At 36.7% G+C, this 16,826-nt stretch overlaps 2 protein-coding genes across 2 annotated transcripts; one reads left to right on the forward strand and one right to left on the reverse strand.

Annotated features, from left to right (window-relative positions):
* The first annotated feature begins 2,861 nt into the window (after window positions 1-2,861).
* Window positions 2,862-11,203, forward strand: LOC149394993 (uncharacterized). The gene is made up of 5 exons (XM_089614174.1): window positions 2,862-2,987; window positions 3,462-3,651; window positions 3,883-4,496; window positions 5,034-5,667; window positions 11,028-11,203. Exons 1-5 carry the CDS (start codon window positions 2,862-2,864, stop codon window positions 11,201-11,203), a joined length of 1,740 nt encoding a protein of 579 aa, XP_089470300.1.
* A 2,014-nt stretch (window positions 11,204-13,217) lies between these two features.
* On the reverse strand, window positions 13,218-16,070 carry LOC149394994 ((R)-mandelonitrile lyase 1-like). The gene is made up of 3 exons (XM_089615428.1): window positions 15,413-16,070; window positions 13,543-14,395; window positions 13,218-13,452 (listed from the first exon to the last, which is right to left on the reverse strand). Exons 1-3 carry the CDS (start codon window positions 16,062-16,064, stop codon window positions 13,413-13,415), a joined length of 1,545 nt encoding a protein of 514 aa, XP_089471554.1. The 5' UTR covers window positions 16,065-16,070; the 3' UTR covers window positions 13,218-13,412.
* Between the last annotated feature and the right edge of the window lie 756 nt (window positions 16,071-16,826).

Raw genomic sequence — 16,826 nt, forward strand, 5'->3', positions numbered from 1 at the left:
ACGGTGCAAAATATCTCACGTGTTCATATTTTAATATGTTTGTTGCTTACTGTAGAAAATATACAGTTATGTATACCTTACAAGAGAAAAGAATATTTATTATTATCACCCACTTGTATATATGTTGTTCATTGTTGCGTGAATATTTACACATCAACACACCTAAACTTACACATTATTGATTAAATAATTAGCGTAAAGTTACACATAGGCTATATATGTATATATTTATACCCAAACTTCTAATATATCTTGATGAAAATAAATCCATAACAGGACTTCACTAATGTTTTAATAGTCCAAAGTTTTGGGGTGTCACAGTAAATGCATCATTCCTATGAATATTTAATTGACACTTCCGGAGTTTTTAGTTTAGTTGGTAGTGATGCAGCGAAGCTTGAAGCTTGAAGCTTGTTGGGTATATAAATATTGATTCAAATAGCACAAAGTCTGACTTGAGATTTCTTAAAACACATCATTGGAGTATCAGTCTCTTGGAAGTGCAGGTTACGAAGGTGTGTTGCATTATCCACCACATGAGTGAAATATATTGCTATTACAGTGTTTCAAAGAAACTTTTTGGAATTTTTTTTCGAGTAGAGTTGGGCTTAGAGAAACATATTGTTTATATTGACAATTAATGTGTTATTTACCTCTCTCAAAGAACTCCACATTTTATTCAAGATCCAAATATATCTATAACATAGATAATAAAGAAAACATTTCTCCCAGAGGTCATCACGTGACTTCGCCAGGCAACGACACGTGACGACTTTTTATTTTTTTTTATTTTTTATTACTATAAATATATTTTACCATATTATATTATATAACATATACAATATATGAATCAATATTAGTAAACCTAATTATCAATATATTTTATATATTGTTTTACGTATATTATAATCATAATCATTAATACTATATTATACTATATCAATAACATACATTATTTTGAGTATATTATATATATATATATATATATATATATATATATATATATATATGTGACGACCCGACTTTTCGGACCGTCTTACTTATCTTACTTTTTAAAACTTAAGAAAATTTGAGGTAAATTTTTTTTTTTTTAAAAAGTAAGATAAGTAAGACGGTCCGAAAAGTCGGGTCGTCACAGTTGGTATCAGAGCAACGAACCTACGACCTCTCTTCGCTATCGATCGCACGGCTTCCCCCTACTCAAGTAAGTTAATTTTGTTTTATTATGTTGTATGTTTAGCTTTTCTCTTTCTTCTTTGTTAGATGGACGTTGAAGTAACAAAACACGTGATCGCGGAAAGCCAGAGCCGCATTGCGGATGGTGACCTCATGATCAAATTCTTAGAGACAAATCCTCCAGTTCTTAGCAGCGCGATGACATATATCGTCGGCACACGAGAATGGTGCAATAACATAGACATCCGTTTTAAGGTGTTGCAAGTTCCAGAGAGATTGCAAGTTTCCTTTGCACAACTAAAGGTCCACTGGAAGGTATTGGAGTATTGGCAAGAAAAGCTAAGGGATCACCCCGGAGCTGGATGGGAGTACATGAAGGATGGGGTTATACGAAATTTCACCAATAAGGGCTGGCGTGCGAAAATGGAAAGAAGGCGTTATCGTCATGTTTTGAGGTCATGGAAGATGAAAGATGGGGAGACTGCAAAGGAGTACCATAATCGAACCTCTGACATGCTATCCCACGTTCCTTTTCTTTTGGATGATGAAGACGCGATTAGTGTGTACTGGAATGGGCTTTCTGATTTTGAAAAACAGGAAGGGAAGTATTGCACCTATGAACCCGCGCCTGGAATAACTTTCGAAGAGTTTAATAGATACATTAAGCATTATATGGAGCTCGTCGACGATGACCTACCTCCAGAGGGCGATTCCAATATGGACCCGGTAGAGGAAGAATCGGAGGAAGATCCTTCTGAGGATGATCCAGTCGAGGATTAAATCCTTCTTGCTATTCTAGGATTTTTGGTTTTATTTTTCTTTCCTTAAAGTTTGAAATACCTTTTATTTTTTTGTGAGGTTTTAGTTTCGTTTTTTTTTTGTTTTGAGTATCACTTTCGAATTTGGATTATATGTTTAAGTTACTATTATCTTAATAGTTTCATAAAGTTCTTTGTATGAGGGTGTTTTGCATGTTAAGTCTTTTCTATAATCGATCCTAATAGTTTTAGAAGCCAAAAACCCTAATCGCGAATATGTCTTCGAAATCTTAGATGGAAAACGTTCAAGCTGCTCGTGGACAAGGCAGAGGTAGGCCACGAGGCCGAGGTAGGGGAAGAGGCAGAGTTGCCGCTGATGTCCCAATGCAAGATGCTCATCATGCCGCTCCGTTTCCCGCACAACAAGGAGCAGCAGTGAATCCCGACGGTCCAGCCCCCGCACCTCAGCCAGCGGCCCAACCCGAGCTTGCGGTACTCGTCACTGCATTGCTACAACGTATCGAAGCCCAAGAAGTGGAGATACAAGAGTTGAGAAGCCACCTCCCCCAAGTGAATGGAAATATGGGAGAGGATCAAGAAGCACCACCAGTACCTCCTCAGGGCGTACCTCAGATGGGCCAAGTTGTTGTGGCTGATGATCTTTTCGAAAGGTTTAGGAGGATGAGAGCTCCAGATTTTGAAGGTTCCACTGATCCTTTAGTGGCTGATGAGTGGATGTCAGAGATGAAGAAGATCTTCAACTTCATGAATATCTCGGAAATTGAGAAAGTCATATGCGCGTCTTTTGTGCTGAAGAAGGATGCACGATACTGGTGGGAGACAGTTGCTGCTAGAAGAGACACACGTGCTATGTCTTGGGAAGACTTCATCGAGGAGTTCAACAGTAAGTATTTCAACATGCGAGCGATGAACACTCAGCAGAAAGAGTTTACGGAGATGAAGCAAGGGACGATGACGGTGACTGAAGCTGTTAGTAAGTTCAATCAATTGGCCAGACTGTGTCCTCACTTGGTTCCAACAGAGACAGAAAGAGTTAGGAGGATGATGGGAATGTTCCGACCGGAATTGGCCTTAGCCATTGATAGTGGAAGTCAGCCACCTACCACCGTCGCCGATTGCCTCGAACGTGCCATGCGAGCTGAATACCACTTGATCCAAGTAAAGGAGGAACGAGCTCAGTTTTACAAGGCTCGAAAAGAGGAGAAAGGTCAAAGCAGAGGACCCGACAACAGGAAGCCAAACCAATCAGGAAATCCCCTGCCTAACCATAACCGTCAAGGCTTCAAGGCACAACCCCAATGGAATGGGAATGGAAAGAAGAGAAGTCATCCTGGAAATGGTGGCAACGCCAACAACAAGGTCAAGGTAGAGGGAACGACCTTTCCAGTATGCAAGACTTGTGGGAAGATGCATCCTGGAGAGTGCCGGAAGGGAATTATGACTTGTTTCAAGTGTGGTCAGCCTGGACACTTTCTCAAGGATTGTCCGAAATCATTTTCCTCTCAGAATGGACAATATCAGCAGCACAACCCAAATGGACGACTTAACTTCATGCAAGCTGCCATCGAAGGGCCACAGATTTCCCAAGGTCGTTTAGAAGCACCTCCAACCACCCAAGTTCCACCACCACAACAAGCCCGCATCTACGCCTACACCAACGCTGATGCTCTAACCAGCTCTTCGAATGTGGTAGCAGGTCAGCTTCCTATAGCTCATTTTGACGCTTTAGTATTGTTTGACTCTGGTGCTACACATTGTTTTATTTCGTTAGAACTGGCTAGGAAATTAGGCGATAGTGTAGTGAAAACTAGGAAGGTTTTCAGGACGGCATTACCGTCTGGCGATGTGCTATTATCAGAGTACTGTTTAAAAAGAGTACCGATAATAATTGGTGGTCATGAGTTAAGGATCGATTTCATTGTCTTAGAAATGAAAGACTTTGATGCCATCTTGGGTATGGACTTCTTAGGCGAGAATAATGCAATGATCGATTGTCGCCGAAAAAGAGTAATCTTCAAACCGATAACGGGAAGAGGGTTTACCTTTGAAGGAAGGCCACTCAAGAAATGTAAGATGTTGGTGTCAGCATTACAAGCTAGAAGATTGATGAGTAAAGGGTGTTATGGATTGCTAGCGTCGGTAGTGAACAAGACTAAGGATGTAGAAGCAACTCCTAACGACGTGCCAGTGGTGAGAGATTATGTAGATGTTTTTCCCGAAGAATTACCAGGCTTAGCTCCAGAGCGTGAGATTTCTTTTGGGATTGAATTACTACCTGGTACGGGACCGATCTCTAAGGCCCCCTACCGAATGGCGCCAGCTGAACTCAAGGAGCTACAAACACAACTTCAAGAGTTGTTGGATAAAGGATTCATCCGCCCAAGTCATTCACCATGGGGAGCACCGGTTTTATTCGTGAAGAAGAAGGATGGATCTTTCCGTATGTGCATCGACTACAGAGAGCTTAACAAGGTCACCGTCAAGAACAAGTATCCGCTTCCTAGGATTGATGACTTGTTTGACCAACTCAAGGGAGCAAAAGTATTTTCGAAGATTGACTTGCGATCCGGCTATCATCAATTACGAGTCAAAGAGGACGACATTCCAAAGACTGCTTTTCGCACCTGCTACGGTCATTACGAGTTCACGGTCATGCCTTTTGGACTCACTAACGCCCCAGCAGCCTTCATGGATATGATGAATAGGATCTTTAGCGACGTCTTGGATAAATTTGTAATAGTCTTCATTGATGACATTCTGATTTACTCTAAGAGTGTCGAAGATCACGAAGAACACCTGCGAGTTGCACTACAGACTTTGAGACGACATCAACTATATGCCAAATTTTCGAAGTGTGAATTTTGGCTGGATAAGGTGCATTTCCTTGGTCACGTGGTTTCTAAGGATGGGATCTCCGTTGATCCTTCCAAGATAGAATCCGTCAATGATTGGAAACCGCCTCGAAGTGTGACAGAGATCAGGAGTTTTCTCGGTTTAGCAGGCTACTATAGAAGATTTGTTGAAGGGTTTTCTACATTAGCTGCTCCACTCACCGCCCTCACGAAGAAAGATAAGAAGTATGCGTGGACCGAGAAGTGTGAAGAGAGTTTTCGCGAGTTGAAGAGAAGACTCACCAGCGCGCCAATACTTATAATCCCTGAAAGTGGAGAACCTTTGTCTATTTACAGCGACGCGTCAAAGACAGGTCTTGGTGCTGTGTTAATGCAAAACGGCAAAGTAGTGGCTTATGCGTCACGACAACTCAAAAATCACGAGAGGAATTATCCTACTCATGATTTGGAGTTAGCCGCAGTGATTTTTGCCCTTAAGATTTGGAGACACTACCTGTATGGTGTTCAGTGTGAGATATTTACCGATCATAAGAGATTAAAGTATATTTTCACTCAAAAGGAGTTGAATATGAGGCAAAGAAGGTGGCTAGAATTGGTTAAGGACTACGACTGTGGTATCCATTACCACCCCGGAAAGGCAAACGTGGTAGCAGATGCCTTAAGTAGGAAGGGTGAGGCTAGTCTATCGATGATGCGAGCTTTATCTCCTCAACTCACTGATGAAATCAACAATTTAGGGGTTGAAATTATCACACAAGGATTAGCCAATATGACTTTACAGTCAGATCTGTTTGAGAGGATCAAGGAAGCGCAAATGCGTGATCCGGAGATGTCAAAGTTGAAGGACGATGCGTTGGAAAGCCAAGAGTCAAAATTTTCCATTTCGGAGAATGATGTACTCTTTTTCGATGGAAGGATTTGTGTACCCAACGAAGATGAGTTACGAAGGCAAATTCTTACCGAAGCACATGAGACACCGTATTCAGTTCACCCAGGTTCCACGAAGATGTATCAAGACCTCCGAGAACACTTTTGGTGGAACGGAATGAAGGGTGACGTTGCAAAGTTTGTCAGTAAATGTCTTACCTGCCAGAAAGTGAAAGCGGTTATGATGCTATCTGGGTAGTGGTGGACCGTTTGACCAAGTCTGCTAGGTTCATCCCGATGAAGGTCACGTACTCCGTGGAGAAGTTGGCTGAGTTATACGTGAATAACGTGGTGATACTGCACGGCGTTCCTCTATCCATCATCTCTGATCGCGATGGTCGTTTCACTTCTAACTTCTGGAGGTGCGTGCAAAAGTCGCTGGGATCGCAACTGAAGTTTAGCACCGCTTTTCACCCCCAAACGGATGGCCAATCCGAGAGGACGATTCAGACCCTAGAGGATATGCTAAGGGCATGTGTCATGGATTTTGGTGGGAGTTGGAGTAAGAGGCTGCCACTTATTGAATTCTCATACAACAACAGCTACCAAGCCTCAATCGGCGTTGCACCATACGAAGCTCTCTATGGGAGAAAGTGCCGATCTCCAATTCACTGGTTTGAAGCTGGAGAAAATAATCTCGAGAAAACAGATTTTATCCGAGACACAACAGAGGCTATCAAGAAAATTCGTGATCGAATGGGAACTGCCCAAAGCCGACAGAAAAGTTACGCCAATAAGAGAAGGCGACCACTGGAATTTCAAGTAGGAGATTTGGTGTTCTTGAAGGTAGCACCTCTCAAGGGTGTGATGAGGTTCGGCAAGAAGGGAAAGTTGAGCCCGAGGTACATTGGTCCTTTCGAGATCATAGAAAGAATCGGAAAGGTAGCCTACCGTCTAGCCCTGAATCCCGAGTTAGCATTGGTGCACAACGTGTTTCATGTCTCGATGCTCAAGAAGTACCTACCTGACCCAACGCACGACTTAATCCAAGTGCCCATCGAAGTTCATGAAGACTTGACGTATGAAGAGAAACCTGTCCAGATTCTCGATCGCGAAGAGAAAGTTTTGAGGAACAAGGTGATTCCTTTGGTAAAAGTGTTATGGCGGAATCACAAGATAGAAGAAGCTACTTGGGAACGGGAAGAAGACATGAAAACACGATATCCCGATCTTTTCAAAGGATTTTAGTATGTCCAAGTAAGAATTCTTATGTTCTTCTTGATTTTTTAATTTTCGGGACGAAAATTCCAATAAGTAAGGGAGATTGTGAAACCCCACAATTTCAAAATATTTATGAAGTTTTGTTACTGATTTTTTTTATCCAAGTTTTTATGATGCTTGTTGTGTGTGTGTATATATATATAGATATATATATATATATATATATATTTATTTATTTATACATATATGTGTATATATGAAAAGTGATGAAAGATATTTATTAATACTCGTTTGCTTTTTGAATACATAAAGTATATATATATATATATATATATATATATATATATATATATTATATATATATGAATGTCAGTGTTTTATATATATGTAATTAAATTATATAAGTATACAAAATGTGTTTGGTTGGGTTACGCAACCTATGACTTTTCTTTAAAAAAAAAAAGAAAAAAAAAAGAATATGATATATATATATGCACACATTTTATCTGATTGCGTAAAAAGTAATTGGTATCATACATGAAAAGTAACGAAATTTTTTTAAATGATTTTCCTTCTAGAAGTATCACATCAGAGCTTGTTATTTTTTTTCCTCTCCTTGCGCGTGTTTTGTTGACGAAAAGTAGGATTAGTTAGGGTTTGTTTCAAAAACCCTATATATATATATATATATATATATATATATATATATAGCTAAACAACTCTATTTGTTTTTTTTTCTCCTCTCTTCTACACGCTGTTTTTTTTCTTCTTCTTCAGAATCTCTCCAGCCCTCTCACCCACGTTTTCTCTCCCCTTTCCTCTCTATCCCTTTTCCAACAATAAAACTAAAAACCCTAATCACCAAATAGTCATCTTAATCTCTAAGTTTTGGTTCAAGAAGTGTTAGTGAGTTTTTTCCAATCTCATTTAAGGTATTTTTTTTTTCTTTATGCTCAGTTCATACTGTTCCTTAATTTTTTTTATGCTTTTATTTCGTTTTTCATAAGAAAAATTAGGTTTACTATTTCCTGTTTAGAAATCAGTTTTAAGCAGTGTCAAAATCGCACGTTTTAAAATAGCTAAAAACGGTTTTTGGATCTAATTCTTTTACAGATTATACTTTCACATGTTATTTAATTGTGGTTTAAATTTCAGAATTTTACGAGTTATCAATTTTATTTTATGAATTAATTACGATCAGTGCGCAGACTAGTTTTTACCCTGATCTTTTTACAACAAAACGTCTTGTTTAAATATCTACAAAATTCCTTTTGAGCTAATTTTTATACACGGCCTAGTTCTATATGTTTAGGATATCTACTCCAAATTTTAGAATTTTTGGATGCCCACAGAATATATTTGGGATAAAATCCAAACGGTGCGCAGAATCGTTCCAAAGCAGTTTTCGTTTTTAAAAAGACTAAATATTGTTTTCTTATACTTTTGATTTTTATTAAATAATCTGAACATATTTTGTATATGCCTCTGAAGTATGAAGTGTTCCAAATATTTTTTTCGCTCTCACAGTAATTTTTATAGATTTATTTTTCAAAAAAATATTTTATCGACCCCAAGGGTATTTTGGTAATTTTACACCTTCAGTCGAAATTTCGAAATTTCCAGAAGCTAAGTCATGTATTAAATCCTTTTCTTACCTGATAAGTAATAGTCAACCTTTTCCGTTTAGGTTCCGAGTCATTAAGAGCGTCTTTTTCCTTCGACGGTCTTCGATCGTAATTCCGATATCCAGGTGAGAATAATCTCACTGCAACACGGATTAGTTAAAAATATACTAAGTATTATGTGATATGAAGTATTTATATATTGTGTGAATTTGTGTGTGTGTGTGTTTGTTCGGAATGTGCTTGGTATGATTTGGTATGACGATATGTGAGTTATGTTATCTTATGCTGTGTGTATTAGAATATCTATAACACATCTTATTGTACTAGCTATGTTATTATGTATGCTTTTTTTTATCTTATGTCGCTCATGCTTCTAACGTAATAAACACGGTTAATAAGTTAAGTAAGCAAGAGAGTCGTACCGCCTCGAACTACGGAGGTAACTAGAGGAATTTCTCGAGCCGAACTACGGGCTCACATAGAGAGTTCCTCATATGTTTATGTATGTGACGGGGCGTTCTATGGGAGGTCGCAGCCCCATGGTTCGTTACCAAAGTGTACACTGAAATCGGTACGGCTACTCTAGGGGACCCCCGAACTAAAATACGATAGACGTTTAAATAGGGTATCTCATGTCACGGTTAAATTTAAAATACTAATAACCGGTTCATGCATTTTATTTTTTTTACTTATGTTTTGTGAGTTATAGTTATTCTCGCTGAGCGTTAGCTCACTCTATGTTTATACGTCCGTGTTGTAGGTAAACAACATATGAGCAAGTGAGGAGGGTGGATCAGCGGCGGCGATAGCGAGAGGGTTGGGTTATGGTTGCCGTTTTCGAAAATAAAAAGACTTCCGCTTTGCTTTCAGTTTTGCAATAATCCAAACCCAAGGTTTTATTGTTCATAGTTTAAGTTATGTTTTTCAATTGCGTTAAAGGTTACGACTTTATTTATGGTATTTATTTTACGATGGTGTTTTGTTGGTTTTAAATTTCCATTAGGCAACTTCGACTTTTTGGTTGTTTTCGTTCATCAAGTTTAAATGAAAAATTATTTTTAGGTTACGAGTTTTCAAACTTTATATTTTAAGTTATGTTTTTAAAAAAAAAAAAATTTACCTCAAATTTTCTTAAGTTTTAAAAAGTAAGATAAGTAAGACGGTCCGAAAAGTCGGGTCGTCACAATATATATATATATATATATATATATATATATATATATATATATATATTCTTGGAAAAACTATGTGGTATTAATATTATACGTAGATTTTATATGTTATTGTTTGATATATAATACACTTTTACAATTTAACGTAACAATATATATTATTAATATATTTAGAAAATTTTCTTTCTATTTCTCTATATCTTTATTTTTAATTTCTTTTATCAAAATTTAACTTCAACTTTTATTTATCTAATTTTTTTTTTTGTCCATAATACTTCAAAGAAATCTGAAAGATAGGAAAACATGCAATATTTTGAAAAACTTTGAATCCTAAAATAGTTTTTTTTTTTTTTTTTACTTTTTAAAAATCATTAACAATAATTTTTCTAAATTTTATTTAATATAATTAAAAGTCTTCAACTTACTCTATTTTTTATTTTTATTTTCTACTTTTTGTTTAAAAACAATAATAATTTTGTTGACTCGCGCGTTGTTAAAATAAGAAATCATTCGATTCGTAATATGCTCAAAACAAAGAAGGTACACACCAATGAAGATATCAGACATAGATGCTCAAAACAAAGAAGGTACACACTAGGGATGAAACTGGATCGGTTCGGTTCGGTTTTTGACATTTTTAATATCCGAATCCGAATTTTCGGTTTTTAAAAACTCGGTCCAGTATCCGGTCCAATTTAGTCTAAAACCGAAATTCGGTTATATGGTTTCTTAAATCCAGTATCTAGTCCAGTATCCAATTTTTAAAATTCGGTTATCCGGTTTGTAAAATTTCAGATCCAGTTTAATATCCAGTTTTATAAAATGGATATCCAGTTTCTAAAATCCAAATCCGGTTTGTAAAAATTTAAAAAAACGACTACAAACGACTCTTATAAACTCCAAAATGACAATACATAATCTAAAACTGAGTAAAAAAATAAAATTCAAAAGGACACTCGTCTCCAACTACCTGCACATGTAAATATCATAATATAAAATTAAAATTACAACCCTAATGATCATAATAAGTCATACAACAATTGAATTTGTATGTTACCTTTATACTTTATAGATCACATAATCAAGTTGTAGTAGTAGTAGGAGTTGATATATGAGAAATTTGTTCTTCTATGACAACTTGACCATCATCTGTTAATAATAATGACATAAATTTAAAATAAATTGTTTTAATAAACAAACAACAAATGAATATGTCAAATAAAATATCAAATTAATTATCTTACCCGAAACAACTTGCTTAGAATCATTTAGTGCTTCCACTTCATCCATGTATTCTCGCAATACAACCTTTGTATGAGCTCAATCAACTTTTAGTGCAAATCATCGGAGACAAAGAACTTCGAAAAGGATCTAGAATGCGACCACTTGTGGAGAAAGCCGATTCGGAAGCAACTGTTGACACCGGATCTGCAAGAACATCTCTAGCCATACACGACAAATTTGGATACTTGATGGAATTGATCTTCCACCATCCCAAAAGATCAAAGTAGTTGTCTAGATTCAAGTCTTTTTTTTAATATATATTTATTTTTAATTAAAAAAAAATCGGTTAAATAACCGATATCCAGATTTTTCCAAAATCAAATCCGATACTCGGTCCAGTTTTGTAAACCGGATCGGTTATCCGAATCCGAATTTCGGTTAGCTGACGTGGCTCCAAATTTCGGTTTCGGTTCGGTTTGGATATCGGTTTTATCCGATTTTCGGTTCGGTTTTGTACAACCCTAGTACACACCAATGAAGATATCAGACATAGATGACATCATTTTTGTGGAATGAGAGCCAGTAGGCCGAAAATGGGTTTGCAAGAGCCCATGGAATTTTCATGAGCCTTGAGGGGCAGTTTTGTTGGGTTAGGTGTAAGGTGTGGTCTTGCCAGAAGAAAGGGCTCAAAGCCCTTGCTGGTCCATTACAAGAAGAAAAAAAATAATAGATATTGTTTACTTTGAGCGCGCCTGTTGGGGATTTTGTTTTTATTTATCATTACTTTACTTTGTGTCGCACTTAGGGGTGAAACTGGATCGGTTCGGTTTGGTTTTTGACATTTTTAGTATCCGAATCTGAATTTTCGGTTTTTAAAAACTCGGTCCAATATCCGGTCCAATTTAGTCTAAAACCGAAATTCGGTATAACCGAATATTCGGTTATCTGGTTTCTTAAATCCAGTATCCAGTCCAGTTTTTAAAATTCGGTTATCCAGTTAGTAAAATTTCAGATCCAATTTAATACCCAATTTTATAAAATGGATATTCATTTTCTAAAATCCAAATCCGGTTTGTAAAAATTCAAAAAACGAGTACAAACGACTCTTATAAAGCTCCAAAATGACAATATATAATCTAAAACTGAGTAAAAAAAATAAAATTCAAAAGGACACTCGTCTCCAACTACATGCACATGTAAATATCAGAAATTAAAATTACAACCCTAATGATCATAATAAACCATACAACAATTGAATTTGTATGTTACTTTTATAGATCACATAATCAAGTTGTAGTAGCAGTAGGAGTTGATATATGAGAAGTTTGTTCTTTTATGACAACTTGATCATCATATGTTAATAATAATGACATAAATTTAAAATAAATTTGTTTTAATAAACAAACAACAAATGAATATGTCAAATAAAATATTAAATTAATTATCTTACCCAAAACAACTTGCTTAGAATCATTTAGTGCTTCCACTTCAGCAAAATCTGATTTGCGAAAAAAATAAAAACGCTAGGTCTCTCTCAAAATTAGGTCAAGTCTTTTTTTTAATGTATATTTATTTTTAATTAAAAAAAATCGGTTAAATAACCGATATCCAGATTTTCCCAAAATCAAATCCGATATTCGGTCCAGTTTTGTAAACCGGATCGGTTATCCGAATCCGAATTTCGGTCAGCTGATGTGGCTCCAAATTTCGGTTTCGGTTCGGTTTGGATATCGGTTTTATCCGATTTTCGGTTCGGTTTTGTACAGCCCTAGTCGCACTTGATAATTAGCTGTCCTTTGGTTAGTTTTATTGTGAACAAAAGGATCTGGGAAATGATTAAAAGTAGTGACAATTTTGATATTTGGATCAAAATAAACAAAACAATATATTTGGAAATTTTTACTAGTAATTGTAGACATAAAATTTTTACCGTTGTCATAAACTGTAGATTTTTAAGTTTACGAATAACAATTGTAGATATATAGGTTTACAATTACTAGTAGAAGTTTCATAAAAACATAGTTTAGCTTATTTAGGTCTTAAGTCTCAAAATTACTACTATTGAGTCTATTTCTCAAAAGATCTGGAAAATATCATATTTCACAATTATTTATAACTACTTTTTGTTGCCAACAAATTTTGACATAGTTTTTGTTTTCAGAGTTCGGCTCACAGCCAATTTCTTTTACATTTATATTTCTTTTGATTGAGACAAAAAGGTAGAGATATAAATGTTAAAATATAAATATTTTCGTGTTAAGAAAATTAGGCAAAAGGCACGTAGTATTCTTAGCCCTCGTATCCATTAAAGATCTTGCTTTTTCATTAAAGCATAAGAAAAATACATCTTCAATATAGTTTGCTGTGAACATTAATTGATCAAGATTACGGGATATAGTCAATGTCATATTACATTATGAGCATTATTTATTCTTTAATAAAAAAGGAACATTATTTGTGGCCGGCCTTTAGCAGATTCGCCGGCCTTTAATTTAACTAAGTCATTCTTTGCTGAAGTATGTTAAGTCCGACATACCTGTAAAAAAAAGAGAAGAAATTTTTTTAGAACAAACTTGCTTTTTAAATGACGTTTTAGTGGATATTATAAATCGCAATGTAATTATACCTTCCCGTCATCATTAGGGTAGCCTGAGGATTAGTCCCTGGTGAGACTGTGTAAACCGACGCGTCGACAACACGAAGCGCTTTTATACCCATCACCCTAAATTCGCGATCAACCACCTTTCCAGCGACACATCCACCGTGATAATGCCACCACGTCGCAACAGTCGTGCGACAAAATTTCTCCAATGACGTGTCATTTGTCATATAGTCCGGTGGCAAAGGTGTACCGAAGAACTTATACCCGTCGATGCTTCGCACGTCCCTATTGTCAAACTTGTACGACGACAACGTCTTCGTGCTCAAAATATCGGCAATTTTTCTCATTTCTTTGACGCAAACTGCGAGGTCGGACGCGTTAGAAAAGTAGTTGAACCGGACTTTGGGGCTGACTTTGACGTTGTTGGGGGATGCGAGGGTTAGTAAGCCGTTGTTGGAGGCGGGACCCTGGACTTCACCTCCGATCTCTACCACACTTAGATCAATTGTGGCATTATTAAGGGCCGGCGTGAGACTCGCAGCACTAGGACCCGAAAATCCGAATTTTGATATATACGAGAAGGTCTCGATATGGAAATCGGGTGCGATTGCAATGGCCTGCACGTATGAGGGCGGGAGAGTGAAGGGGACGATGATCGATAGCTGGTTACGAGGAGTGTCAGCCATGAACTTTCCGACATTGGAATTGGATAACACGACGGGGATGCCACGGGAAGCGGGGCCCACTCCGCTAAGCATGAGGAGTTGTGGGCTACCGATGGCCCCCGCACTTAGGATGACCTCTCCGTTCGGGCGCACAAAGGCGCGGTGGGCCCTTCCTCTTGAATCTCTATACAGAACTCCTATTGCTCTCGATCCTATACCATATTTGACATATGTCGAGTTATTTGGCCAAATATTACAATTATTTGATTTATTTATGCCAAACCTTCGCAATTTATGTGTTTATATATGATTTTTAAAAAAAATTATAGATCTATGCATATAAGCTAATGTATAATATTATTATACTTGTTTTAAAAAAAATATTATACTATAGTGTCATTAATATATATATCTATATATATGTTTGGCATATATTGAGTTATTTGCCCAAATATTACAATTATTTAATTTATTTATGCCAAACCTTTGCAATTTATGTGTTTATATATGATTTAAAAAAATTATATATATATATATATAATGCATATAAGCTAATGTATAATATTATTATACTTGTTTTAAAAAAAAATTATTATACTATAGTGTCATTAATATATATATATATATATATATATATATATATATATATATATTTACTTGATGAGGGGAGAGAAAACATATAAGAAGTATTGATCCATATAAATGGACTAAATCGCCTCTAGATTTGAGTTATGGTGATTCCCATATGAACTTTATTAAAAAAAAAAAAAAACATATGGTTGAAGTCATTTCTAAAGAATCAATATATATTTGCTTTATGGTAATTTCCTACAGCACTTATAGTATATATATTTTAGTCCAATAATGCTACGGTAAAAAAAAATATCAAGCCAAACATTGTAATCCTGATGGCCATTCTTCTAGTCAATTAAATAAACCATTTTTATTACATTTCCTATGTAATTTTCCGGTATTAACATTTGGGTTGATTATTTTATGTCGTTAAGTTTAATACCTCAAAATGTGTGAAAGGAGCGGTAGATATGTTTTTATTTTATTTTCTTGTATTATGAATGAACGAATAGTATCCAACATTCATCGTACATTTTTCATCGTATATATATATCTTTGATTTGTTTTGCAATTCAAACAAAACTTGAAAAATTCTACAAACGTTTCATGTTTTGTCTTGTAATTTTTATGTTCCAAATAAAGCATAGAAAAATTACCAGATATTCCTCGGGAAGACGAGAACAAGACCCGTTCAACATACGCGCGGACTCCAACGCGGAGGTTAGCGAGACGACCTTTATTGAGAAGCTCCACGGGGCCGTGCCTCCGCCCCGCCTGATCAAACGACGAACCCGACACCTTAGTCCCAACAACATGCTCGACGGTGAACCCATTGTCGGGAAGGATCCCGGCCTCTAACGACGCGTTCACGAACGCTTTCTCCCAAGGGTACGAGGCCGACCCGTAAACAATCGAATCCTCGACCCACCGATAAGCTTGCTCCACTTTATTCGGCTCCCAATTGAGGCCCGACTTAGAGTAGAAGCCAGGGTCGGCCCTCGAGTAGATGGCGGCACTAACCATGCTGGTCCCACCCAAGATCCGTCCTCTCCCATTTTCCACCCCATCCAAGGAAGTGAATGGTTGGTAGGGGCCCACCCCGTCATCTGACGCGGCGAGGTTTGCGAATCGGCTTAGGAGCAAGGTCTCGGGGTAGGCTGACGGGGTGGACCCACGCTCGAGGACGAGCACCGAGAAATTTTGGGACAACGTGGAAGCCAATGGGCACCCGGCCGTGCCTCCCCCGACCACAATGTAGTCGTAAATCGCATTGAGAGGAAGGTCTGTTGCGTTCGAGACCGCTCTCATGTAGCTAAAGTCTACAAATTTAGGTTTACACAAATTAAGCCATGTAAATTAATTTTTTTTTTCTAGGAAAAAATGGGGCTATGTCAGCCCCTTAAATAAGTGCGACAGATTAATAAGATCTTATTTGATCATGCAATTTTTTTTTTCTTCAAATTAAACAAAATGAAACGTAATGATGTTTTTTGTGGTAATTGTTTTTCCATGACTCGAATACATCTGCTTATTATTTTGGGAATATGATGTTAATTATCACTGAACTACTTTCCCTTGTCACTTGAGAACCTTTATTTTGGAAGTGGTGTGAGCCGCGCTTTAAGTAATACAAATTCAGACTCACCACTTGATCATTTCATTTTATATTTCAAGAAGATAATAATAGATAATCAAAATATATTATTGAAGTGAAAAATCTAAGATTGGAGTTACAATAGCAAATATACAAATGCCTAAGATAAAATATACAAATAAGGTGGATTTCTAACCATTTGGGGATGACGTAGCCAATGCATGGGCATTCCAATGATGGGGACGGAAAATGGAAAAAATAAGGAGAAGTAAGGATATTGAAGGCATTTTTTATTTTCTCTTTGCAAGTCAAAGTTGGGAGGTGTGTTTTTCATTTTGTCTGTAGAATTTCGTCGTATTTATAGATTCCAACAAGCATAACCTTCGGTAGTTTTATAACAGCTGGGCTATTTCTCCATGTTGACGAAAGTAAGCCAGCTCTTCCTAATCGGAAAAGAGAACTCGTTAATATAATTA

Source organism: Urtica dioica, chromosome 5 (genome assembly GCF_054948205.1).
Source record: "Urtica dioica subsp. dioica isolate 48M chromosome 5, U.dioica_male_clone48M_v1_H2, whole genome shotgun sequence".
In the NCBI taxonomy this organism is placed as follows: Eukaryota; Viridiplantae; Streptophyta; class Magnoliopsida; order Rosales; family Urticaceae; genus Urtica; species Urtica dioica.